Source organism: Orcinus orca, chromosome 11, assembly GCF_937001465.1.
Source record: "Orcinus orca chromosome 11, mOrcOrc1.1, whole genome shotgun sequence".
Lineage (NCBI taxonomy): Eukaryota > Metazoa > Chordata > Mammalia > Artiodactyla > Delphinidae > Orcinus > Orcinus orca.
Genome location: NC_064569.1, coordinates 83283756 through 83295627, shown reverse-complemented (window position 1 = coordinate 83295627; position 11872 = coordinate 83283756). Strand labels below are relative to the sequence as shown.

At 47.2% G+C, this 11872-nt stretch overlaps 1 protein-coding gene across 6 annotated transcripts in view; it reads left to right on the top strand.

Annotated features, from left to right (window-relative positions):
- Nucleotides 1–444: 444 nt before the first annotated feature.
- Nucleotides 445–11872, top strand: part of GNPTAB (N-acetylglucosamine-1-phosphate transferase subunits alpha and beta) — an 88850-nt gene continuing 77422 nt past the window's right edge. For 2 of the 6 annotated variants that reach the window (XM_033427624.2, XM_004269462.4), the window contains exon 1: nucleotides 446–856. In XM_033427624.2, the coding sequence (XP_033283515.1) occupies nucleotides 792–856 (65 nt within the window). In that variant the 5' untranslated portion in view covers nucleotides 446–791. Of the gene's footprint in view, nucleotides 857–9721; nucleotides 9766–11872 lie in introns of those variants that run through there. The other 4 variants (XM_033427623.2, XM_033427625.2, XM_049694715.1 and 1 more) reach the window with 4 other exon arrangements.

The window sequence follows — 11872 nt, the reverse complement described above, 5'->3', positions numbered from 1 at the left end:
TGAATATTCAACACCAAGCACTATGCCAGGCACCGGACACTAAATACATATTTAATTAATAAATGAATGAATGAATTTAGGTTTTGGCACATTTAGCCCCCAAATTTCCTCTTTCAAACAATATGGTTAGACAGCCAGAGAGGAAAGGAGGCCCATAACAGCATCTCCTCTTAGGGCTGTGAAAAACCATGATTTCCCAATTATTGTAAATGCAGGAAGGGTTTTGTGCACCAAAACATTCGTGTCAATATAGCACCGTCTGGGGCGCGGCCTCCTTGCAGAGGCCAGCCCCGGCCCGGTCGCCCGCCCAACCCGGTTTCGAGGATCCCAGCCAGGCCGGGAGAGCCCGCGGCGCACGCGCAGTCGGGGAGGGCACTCGGCTGCCCTCCACCCCTCCGCCCTGCAGGTGGCGCTGCTGTTCCCACCGCCGCCGCCGCCAACCCCGTCTCTAGCTGGGCTAGACCGGGGCGGCGCCGGCCGCCTAGCGGGCCGCGCGACCGCCTCCGCCGCACCGAGGGCGTGGGCTCCCGGCTCCCGGAAGCGGCGGCCGCGGCGTGGAGCCGAGCGGGCGTCGATCCCCGGAGCGGCAATGCGCGGCGGCCGGAGCCTGTGACCTGAACGCGGCAGCCCGGTGGGGGCCGCGGAATGGCGGCTCGTTGAGGAGGCGGCAGCGGCGGCGGCGGCGGCGGCGACGTCTCCGGCCCTTAGGGCGCGGCGCGGCGTGTCGGCGGCCGGGGTGATGCTGCTCAAGCTCTTGCAGAGACAGACCTATACCTGCCTGTCCCACAGGTATGGGCTCTACGTCTGTTTCGTGGGCGTCGTTGTCACCATCGTCTCGGCCTTCCAGTTCGGAGAGGTGAGTAGAGGCGCGGGAGCCCTGGCCGGGGCGCGCTGAACCCGCACGACCCCACGGCGCCCCAGCCCCGGCGCGCTCCACTCTTGCCTCGCCATCCTCCCTGCAGCTCCGGGGACGAGCTCCAGAACCTGCCCTTTCCCCGGGGGCGCCGCGAACTCTGAGCTCCTCTCCGGGCTGCGGTTTCAGCACCTGGGCTCCAGACCTCGCTCTCCCGACGGTTTGGGGGATACGCGCTCCTTCTGCCGATTCCCTTTCCCTCCAGGTGCCTTCTTCAGGGTCCCCAAGTCATTTGACTTTCTCCCTCAGGCCTTGTTCTCCACGCACCCCTCTCCCGGGACCCAGAGTTCCTAAATTGCACTGATTTCTCAGTCCTTGCTCCACCTGCGGTTTCCTCCTCAGGTGTCACCCTTCTAATCTTTTCCCTTTGACAGAGGCACTTTATATTCTTAATCCCGTTTCTTCCCGGATCTCAAAACTTTGTCCAAGAGGGGTGTTTTCTTGGCACGTGAATTTGCAGTGGGGAGAGTGTACGGGCCCCAAATTTAAAGGACTTCCACGTGAAAAGGTGCTTTTTTTCATTTTTTTTGGTCTCTTATTTGAGACAGCTGAATATCATCAGTGAGCCCTTAGAGGCTGTACTGGTAGATGTGAAAACACTGATGTGTGTCATCTCCAAACACTTTTCTCTATCCCGAGATCAGCTGAGCCTAGGGCCCCTTCCTGTGAACAGGATGCCCATAACCGTCTTGGACTCCAGCACCCAGTCTCTTGGGAATCAGCACAAGCTCTCGGGTCATGGGATATGCTAATCATTTAGATTCCAGATCACACAAACCCAGCCTGTCTTGATCTGCTGTTAGTTAAAGCGTAAAGCATACGTATAAGCATAAAGTAATTCGTTAAGATTGTAAACCCCAGAGGGTCCAAGCAACAGGTTTGGCAGGTGGAAACACCCAGGTTTAATAGATTTTGTGCCCCTCTGGGTATGGACTTTAAATATTTTCTTGAATGAAACAGCCTTTTGATTTAGGTTGCATGGCTATTTCATGACTGACAGTCTAATACAGTATTCTTTGTCATAAACAGATGTACAGGAGACTATGAATAGGTGAGAACTGGAGTACACGTATGTGATTTTAGAAAACATCCCCTTTTAAAATGTGTCTAGGAATTGGAAGAAAGTTGTATTTTCAAGTTGTTAGAAATTCATCTCTTTGTTTTATTATTTTTTTCTTTTTTGGGGGTAGGAGGTTGCAAAAGGTTTAAAAATTGACAGTATTTTTCAGAAATGCCACAGTATACATTTGCTTGAAGTCTGTACCCATGCTGGATTGTGGGCTCCATAAGAGAGGGTGCTATCTTTAACCACTGTGACCAGGTGCTGTGCCAGGTACTGCCAGAGTATACAGTCTAAATATTTGTCTAATGAATATATGGCATGATTTTCAGGTTTACACTTTTAGTAGTTCTTGGTCTAGGGGCTGATGAAAATAAGTCTTATAAGTAAGGGTTGAGAAAGTGCCCCAGACTTGTAAATGTGGAATATGTACCTAATATTATACTACCTGCTGTTCTGTCTTTGTTTCATGTATTGCACCTTAATGCAGTGATTGTATCTATACATAGTTAAGTGTCTTATTGCTGATAAAAGATTTTTTTGGCCCTGAGTAATTTTAAGTTAGCTGTTTATTAACTCCCCTGCAGCGTGAAGGTGACTCAAAGGCATCAGTTGTTAGCCTGCCCTGTCCCCTAGGGCTCTGCCATCACTCCGGACGCCTCGTCTTGGTGAGGCAGGGACTGGATTAAAGGTCATTCACCTGAAAAAAAAATTTTTTTCTTTTTATGTATTCCACGTCTGGTTATTTAGTTACTGAAAGTCTTGAAATGGCCACAGATCTTAAAGTTTGGAACAGACAAAAGAAATGAGAGGCAAAGAATGCCAGCAGGTGGCATGGGAAATGGAAACAGCTGGCTCGATACCCCTACTATATTGCCTGTAGTTAAATTTCTACAGTGCAGCTGAAAAGAGGAGCTGCAGGATTCGGCAGATCTGGGTTTGAATGCTGGTGCCAGTATTAATGATCGTGATCATGGCTAATACATAGGGCTTATCAGATGTTAGGCACTCTCTTGACTGCTTTACATATATTAACTCATTGAATCCTCACAACATCATACCTGTGAGATGGGTACTAGTGTTAACCACCCCCCACCCCTGCCTCCAATACCAAAGTCTGAAGGTGATCAAGACCCTTACACTCAGCCCACCGTATCCTCCAGTTCCGCATCAGGGATACTGGAGGGCTGACTGTATACCCGTTTTACAGGTGATGAAACTGAGGCATCTGCACAAATTAATCCAGCTAGTTCATGGCGGAGCTGGGCTTCAAACCAAGGCAGTGTATGGCTCCAGAGCTGTACTCTTAAGCATGTCTCTATGGCTTCTCAGATAGTCTGGGCTGTCCCTTGTATGATCTTCAAAAGGATACTTAACCTCTCTAAACTTCAGCCGCCTCATCTTCAAAAAGGAGGCAAGAATACCTTCTTTGCAGGGTTGAGCCTATTAGCTCCTGGCACATAATAGGCTCTCGTTAAGTGGTAGAACTACAGCTGCTATCATTATTGTCATCAACTATCTTATGCCCTTGGTACTTATTTTGAAACAAACCTTTGAAATAGAATATGCTCATCACACAGTTAATATTACCAACTTGTTAATAACTTCACTGATTGTAATGGGTAGAAGATCATTGTTAATTGTGGGTTCATCACTATCTTTTTTCCCTCTCTCAGGATAAGTGGTATTATTGGCTGCTACCTTTTAGTAAGCTATTTGTATACTCATCCAAATACTGAGAAAAGTGGAATTGAGAGAGGGAAGTACTAAAAAAAATGCTTTTTTAATTTTCCCCTTAAGTTGAGCCAGGGCTTTTTGAAGAACCCTTGGGAACTCTGATGAAACAAAAGCAGAACCTGATCCAAACCCACAGGGAGGGCCCTCTGGATGGGGACTAATGGCCACTGAAGTGCATCGCCTTGGGTGAGGGTAGCAGGTAAACTAGTTGATTTCGGCGAGTCATGTGGCCTCCGGGAGCCTCAGTTTCCTCATCTATAAATGAATGATTATCCCTTTTAGCTCAGAAACTTCTGATTTTAAATGTTTGTCCTCTGTTAATATTGTATAGACCTTAAAACGTGCTTTTGAAGTAAAAATCTGTTATTTCAGGGTCCTCATTATTTAGTACATTTTATATGGAAATCCACAATCCCTTATCTGAAAATTCTACTGAACCTTGGAATTAAACATCGGTATCTTGTAGTGAAACATGTATTTACACTCAGTGGGGAGAATAAAGACAATAAATAACTTCAAGTCAGTTTAGGTCAAGTTTTGCCACCAGATGAGTTCAGGTCAGGTCAGGTTTTCCTGCCAAAAAAGATCTTCAGTGTTGAGAACTTTTTGGATTTTAGGATTGTGAATGAAGGATTGTAGATCATTACTGGGTATGTGTGTATCTGTGTGCATGTGTGTGTATAAAATACAATATATCACTTCCTTACATGTACTAAGTATGGAAACAAAGAGGTGTCCAAAAATTAACTTCAGTGAGGGAGTCAGACAAGTTCAGATAGAATCTACCCATACTGGGCAGTAACCCTGGCCTCCCTCCTCTCTTTTGCTCACCTGTCTTCTATCGCCATTTTGGATTAGTTAGATATTCAGTGAAAAAGAAGATTGAAAACTGGGTCCAGCTCCAGTTTCTCATACTGGCCCAATTTCAAGAAAGAAATTAGTTATGCTTATATTTGATTACTTTGCTCATTAAACAGATACATTTTGAGTGTGTTCTTTGCCAAAGGCAACAAATAGTTGACGTTATAGGAACCTGGCCTGAGAGCTGGGAGGCAGCCTCTGGCCTGGCTCTAGCCCCACCATAAACTGTATCCTCAGCAGTTTCCAGACTGTGTTACTCCCAGCTGCCTCCTAGGTTGGGGCAGCCACTCTTACCTGTTTGTGTAGATTTCTTTTGAGTGTGGAGAAAACTTTCATTATTAAAAATGTTTTAAAACTTCCAGACTGGATTTCTCACACCCCCATTTTAGCTTTAATGTTCTGTGAATATACATTTATTGGGTGTTTCACATGGGAAAGCATGAACTGTAATGTAATGGAGTTTGTGCTACAGAGAAAATGCCAGTGGCTGCGCTGAGCCTCTTTTATTTGGCCGTGCTGCGTGGCTAGCGGGATCTCAATTCCCCAACTAGGGATTGAACCTGCGCCCTTGGCAGTGAAAGCGCAGAGTCCTAACCACTGGACCGCCAGGGAATTCCCTCACTGAGCCTCTTTAAATGGTATCTTTCTTTTGGGGGGTTTGGGAGAGATACACAGCCCAGCTAAGTGGCAAATCAGAGACATTGTCATTTCCCCTGCTATTATTAGCACCTCTAAAGTGCTTTGTACCCAGTAGGTGCCAAATAAATACTTGATGTGTGAATGAATGAATGAACTGGGGGTGATCTTAAAGAACCTCCCGTTAAGCTCATTTCCAGTAAAGATAAGTTTTCTACTCTGATGCAGCCCATCTTTACTTACCTTTTATTTCTCAGACATGATTGGTCAGGTTATACCCTGTATGGTGGAGGGTACTATCAGATACAAAGAATTATGTACAGCTCATCCTTGGCCATCTTTGGCTAGTTGAGATGAGGCCATGATATACATATGAGTAACAATACAAGCGAGTAAGTAATTGAATGCCTGAGTAGGTACACAGTAATGACTTAGAAGATCAGAGGAAGGGAAGAAAATTATGGGTTGAAACATCCTAAGGGAAGTTGAGACTTTTACAAGGAGACGGGAGCTTTTTCTTTTTGAATTATTAGTGGTTTAAAATTGTTGCTGGTATTAGCCAATGGCAGTTGGTTGCAAGTGATAGAATTCCACTTCGGACCTGGGTTAAGAAAAAAAGGCAGTTTTTTGACTCATGTAGTTGAAAAATATAGGGTGAAATTTCTGGCTGGATCAGATCGAGGTGCTCACATGATGTCATCAGGACTCCTTGTCCCTGTTCTCCAGCTCCATGGGTTTAGTTCTCAGACAAGCTCTCGCCGTATGGGAGCCAAGATTGGTGGCAGCAACTCCAGCAGCTGGTCTCCCAGTTTAGTAACCTTCTCTTCCTCATTAGTGCCAGCCAGACCCAGGGCAGCCTGCCTAGCTGGGGAGTGAGTGCCCTTGTGCCTTCATTAACCACCTTGATCATTTCCGGAGCTAGGGTTATGGGTGGGACTGTCAGCCTCCACTGAACCACGTGAACTGAGAGGGGTTCCCCAGAGGGAAATCAGGAGGCTGTTATCAAAGAGCCAGAGCAACAGATGTCCTAGACACTGGCTTGAGTCAAAACCCATCTTTTCCTTGGCCTTAACATTGACACATTGACATTGTGACTGTGATAGCTGTTAGCCCTTTACCTTGTTCTAGAAGATGTGAAAGTGTGTTGTTTCCATTTTCCATTTTTGATACTGTGTTTTTAAGTACTCTAATCTGTGAAACTTGTATTCTGTTTTAAAAATTTTATTTATTAACTTATTTTTTGCTGCATTGGGTCTTTGTTGCTGTGCGTGGGCTTTCTCTAGTTGTGGCGACTGGGGGCTACTCTTTGTTGTGGTGCGCGGGCTTCTCATTGTGGTGGCTTCTCTTGTTGTAGAGCACGGGCTCTAGGCGCGTGGACTTCAGTAGCTGTGGCATGCGGACTCTAGAGCACAGGTTCAGTAGTTGTGGTGCATGGGCTTAGCTGCTCCACGGCACGTGGGATCTTCCCGGACCAGGGCTCGAACCTGTGTCCCCTGCACTGGCAGATGGATTCTCAACCACTGCGCCACCAAGGAAGCCCCCGAAACTTGTATTCTTTTTTTTTTTTTTTTTTTTTTGGTACACGGGCCTCTCACTGTCGTGGCCTCTCCCGTTGTGGAGCACAGGCTCCGGACGCTTAGGCTCAGCGGCCATGACTCACGGGCCCGGACCAGGGCACGAACCTGTGTCCCCTGCATCGGCAGGCGGACTCTCAACCACTGTGCCACCAGGGAAGCCCACCGAAACTTGTATTCTTGAGTGGGCGTATTAATATGGAGTTTTGTTAAACACAGTGCTAGTGTACACTCATAAATCTTTCAGTAACGATTCAATATATATCTTTAATGGGTGATTTGATATTTGATTTGACTTACTCTTGAGGTCTAAATAATGTTGATCTTGTTAATGAGATTAAGCAGAAAATTAAGAGAGAAAGCTTAACCTGACCTTTTGCAGCATCTGTCACCCCATGTATGTGGGAATGCTCACTCCCTCTTTCTTCAGGAAGACCCCCTCTTCGTTCTCCTTGTCCTCACCATTACTTCTCTGTCTTAAACGCTGGGATTCTCCAGGCTTTGCTTCCTGGCTGTCTCCTCTTAGAGGGGATGTCAGGTTTCAGACCCCAGCCGGATGCTTGTGACTCCCCGGTTCCAGTGCCTTGCCAACAGGTCCTGGATGCACACCTCCTGCTGGCTGCCTGCAGCACGTCCCTGCCACTGCGCCGCCCTGTGATGCAGGGGCCTCTCTCGTCACGGTGCTCTCTCCTCACCACGCGCAGACGTGACTGCAGAATAATTCTGTAACAGTTCAGCGTTCTTCCAGCTCCTGAACTCTCGCAGAAGATACAGGAAGAGTTTGCCCCAAGACCTCACCAAACCTTTCCTGGAACTGGCCCCAGCTGGATCATAGAGCCACCCCTAATAGACACCTTAAAAGGAGGAAGAGGTTTGCTTTTTGACCAGTCTGATGCCCCCGTGAAGTTGGGGCCCCTCTCCTGAACATTTGTGTTATATGGAGGTGGTGTTCCACTAGGAAAGAATAGGTCGGTGTCACTGGCGGCTACTAGCTGTACGGTTGTAGTAGCTGTACGGTCGTGTTGGTGAGCACAGCCGGGAGGACACGTAGCAGGTGTCTTTTTCTCCCACTGGCCCTTGACGTCAGCTTGTAGGGTTAGCTCTGCCTCTGCCCCTGGATGAGACACTCTTGTGGGCCTAACTCAGCCTGCTCTTGTCACTCCTGGGTTAGAAAATGTCCCGTGGTTGCTTCAGATTACAAAACACAATGTCAGTTCAGCCATGAAAGCCTTCAGTCTCATGTCACAACAGAACTTTGAGCCTGTTGAAGGTGAAGCTTCTTGCCTCTCCGGCCCAGGCCTGCTCCAAGCAGAAAGCCTGCAATTGAGGAAGGGAGCTTGGGTACGGTGGGCTGCTTCTCTCTTTCTGCCACGGAGCCTGTTTCTGACCCCTCCTGGGTTGTAGGACTGGGAAGAAGGAAAGGAAATGAGGGCAGGAAAGTCCTTCCTAAATAGGCGCTGGAGCTCTGCGATTTGCTGGTGTCAAAGCTCGTTCTCTTCTGAGTGCTTTCAAAGGGCATCCTTCAGAGACCCCACCCTGAGCGCTGTCACTTGCTTTTACTCTGCTGAGAGCAAATGCCTCTTCCTCTGGGCTGGTTGCTTGCTCCTTCCTTAGCCCCTCAGTGTCTGCTCTTCTGGGGGACCACGGACCTGGTCTGAGGTGACCCTCTGCAGTGCTCTCTTGTGAATGGCCCACATCTCATCTCTTGCACAGGTGACCTGCATCCTTTGCTCTGTAAGAGAGGAAAGATACCTTTTCCTCTACTCTCTTTAGTTCTCAGCTAGGGCCTGTAACAGAAGACAGATTAGCAAGAGAAAAGCATACATTTATTTAATGTAAGTTTTAGAGACTTCCCTGGTGGCACAGTGGTTAAGAATGCACGTGCCAATGCAGGGGACGCGGGTTCGATCCCTGGTCCGGGAAGATCCCACATGCCGTGGAGAAGCTAAGCCTGTGCGCCACAAATACTGAGTCTGCATGCTCCAACCACTGAGCCCGCACACCACAACTACTGAAGACCGCGCACGTAGAGCCCATGGTCTGCATCAAGAGAAGCCACCGCAATGAGAAGCCTGCGCGCCACAACGAAGAGTAGCCCCTGCTCGCCGCCCCTAGTGAAAGCTCATGTGCAGCAACGAAGACCCAGTGCAGCCAAAAAATATAAATACTCTAAGTTTTACATGACCTTGGGGCCTTCATAAGGAAATGAGGACCAAAGAAGCAGTTAAACCCGAGGGTTGTAACGCTGGGCTTGATGGAGCATGGAGAACAGCAGAAAAAATGCGATGGGACAAAAAAGGGTGTGCGCTCTGGGGAGTAAGCTGGGGGAGACGCGAGGCCTGTTCATTCAGATTTCTTGCGGCATTCCTCTGTCTTCAGAGATGAGGATTTCTCCTTTCTTCCGAGCATAGAGAGGGCCTGTCTCACAGAAAGTCTTATGACCTGTTTCAGGGGAAGGTCAGAAAATCCTTTTTATGTGGTGTCTCTCAAATTCATTCAGCTTGAAATACTCAGTTTGCCAAGGTGCCGTATTTTGAGGTAGCATGTCCTGAACCCCATCAGCTCAAAGTGGGGGTGTGTGGGCTGACTCCAGGCTGGCAGTAATGTCTCCCCGTCCCCGGAGCCGATAGCCAGCCAGCCCTTTCTGTTTCTCAGGTACGAGGTGGATGTTGCATGCACCCAACTGTGTGAACCCGAGGTTGGCTGTCTCGGTGATCCTAGTTGAGTCCTTTTCTCAGACTTGAGGTTTCCTGGCGTGGGAGAGAGATTTCTACCCCTGTCCTTTCGATGAGGCAGAACGGGATTAACAGAGTGCCAGCAGCTTCCCAGAGCTCTCCTCTGACCCCTTCTGCCATGATGTGGATGAGTTGTCAACCACCTGAGGAAACGTTGCATCTTGGTCCTACATATCGCTTTGGAATGTGGTATCTGGTATGTTGGTGCTTTAGAAGAAACATGTCTAGATGTACAGCTTCTCAAAGCAGGTACAAATTAATTGAGCTTGCCCAGGAGATGAAACTTATTTGCCATTTCTGTACTCAGCTCTCTGAACACAAAGATGTTGTCTTTCTTCCCTTGGAATCCGTGTGCCCCAGCAGAGCACTTAAATCATTCATTAAACTAGTAAATTTTTTGTTGTAGCACCGCCCCTGGGCTTAGAGCAGTGAACAAAGCCCACTGGTTCCTGCAGACTGAGCGTTTATATCCTGGTTGTGCAGACAGACATTAAATGCTACTTGATTACAATTGTGAAAAATGCTAAAGGAGAGAGTGTTGTGGGAGAGACCAGCAGTGAGACCCACCCTGTAGTGGCTGTGTTGGGAGAGGCTTTCTTTTTTTCTTTTTTCTTTTTTTTTTAACATCTTTATTGGAGTATAATTGCTTTACAATGGTGTGTTAGTTTCTGCTTTATAACAAAGTGAATCAGTTATACATATACATATGTTCCCATATCTCTTCCCTCTTGCGTCTCCCTCCCTCCCACCCTCCCTATCCCACCCCTCCAGGCGGTCACGAGCTGATCTCCCTGTGCTATGCGGCTGCTTCCCACTAGCTATCTACCTTACGTTTGGTAGTGTATATATGTCCATGCCACTCTCTCACTTTGTCACAGCTCACCCTTCCCCCTCCCCATATCCTCAAGTCCATTCTCTAGTAGGTCTGCGTCTTTATTCCCGTCTTACCCCTAGGTTCTTCATGACATTGTTTTTTCTTAAATTCCATATTCACTCTGTATGACAGACTCTAGGTCTATCCACCTCATTACAAATAGCTCAATTTCTCTTCTTTTTATGGCTGAGTAATATTCCAGAGGCTTTCTTGATGCAGTTTGAGCTCAGCTTTGAAGGGTCAGAACTACTGAGGCAGAGGGCGGAGGGAGAGCAAGTCTGCTCTAGGCGGTTGGTTCTCACCTGGGAGTGATGTTGCCGCTCAGCCCTGAGGCGTTTGGCAGTGTCTGGAGACATTTTGGATTGGCATGACTGGGGCATGGGGTTGGTGCTGCTGGCATTAGGGATTCTGCTAAATATCCTACAGTGCCCAGAACAGTTCCCACAACAAAGAGTTGTCAGGCCCTGAATGCCAGTAGTGCCAAAAATGGGAAACCCTGAATTAGAGGAAACAAGAATGGCTGCAGGGCACTCAGTCAGGGGCCTTGCACTAGGCTGGTGGAGGGCAGATAAAGAGAAGTGGGCAGATTTGAGAGATTTAGGAGGCAAAATCATCTGGCCTTCATGTTCCATTATGTGCCAGACACTCCACTGACATCTTGGTATATAAAAGTGAACAAGACAGACAGGTTCGTTTGTCCTCCCAGACCCTAGCGATAGGTGCTCAGTGAATATTTGTTGAATGAATACTTACAAATATTTAGTTTTGCTCACTGATTGTGATTGAGCCTGTGAGGAAAGGTGGTTTAAATAAGATGCCTAAAGTATATAAGGTGCCTTGCATAGTGCCTGGTGCAAGGTGCTGAGTAAATGCCAATTCAATGCCAAGTGCCCCATGCCAGCCCTGATCTTCCCTTGACCACAACACTCACGAAGACAACAGGGCACCTACCTTCTGGCCTGATGTCCAAGGTCACACTGAAGAGTATATTAATCTTTTCTTAGAGACAGAGTAGAAAAGTTCACAATGATTTCTTTATCTGAGCGTGCTTTATTTTGGTTGATATGAAAGCAGAGGAGGCAAGTGCCTTATTAATTTAGCACAGCCTGCACTTTACAATAACATATGTTATCCTGGTTCCTTCTAAACTGTAACGAACAATTGTAGCTGTGATACGTTATGTATATTCACAATGTATCTTTTTAAGTTCTTACTGTCCTTAGATTGTTTCAATCTTGTGATCCACATGCAGTATCTTTAGCAGGTGATTAGTCAGCCTGTGTGTGATTCATACATACACTAAATTAAGCAGGGAAAAAAGTGATCTTTCAGAAATGTTACAGACTAAGTCACACTTGTGCAAGGAGAGTGAAATGCATTCTATGTATGATCAGACTAAAAACTGTATTGCCCTTTATTTTTTAATTTTTTATTTATTTTTGGCTCTGTTGGGTCTTCTTTGCTGTGCGCAGGCTTTCTCTA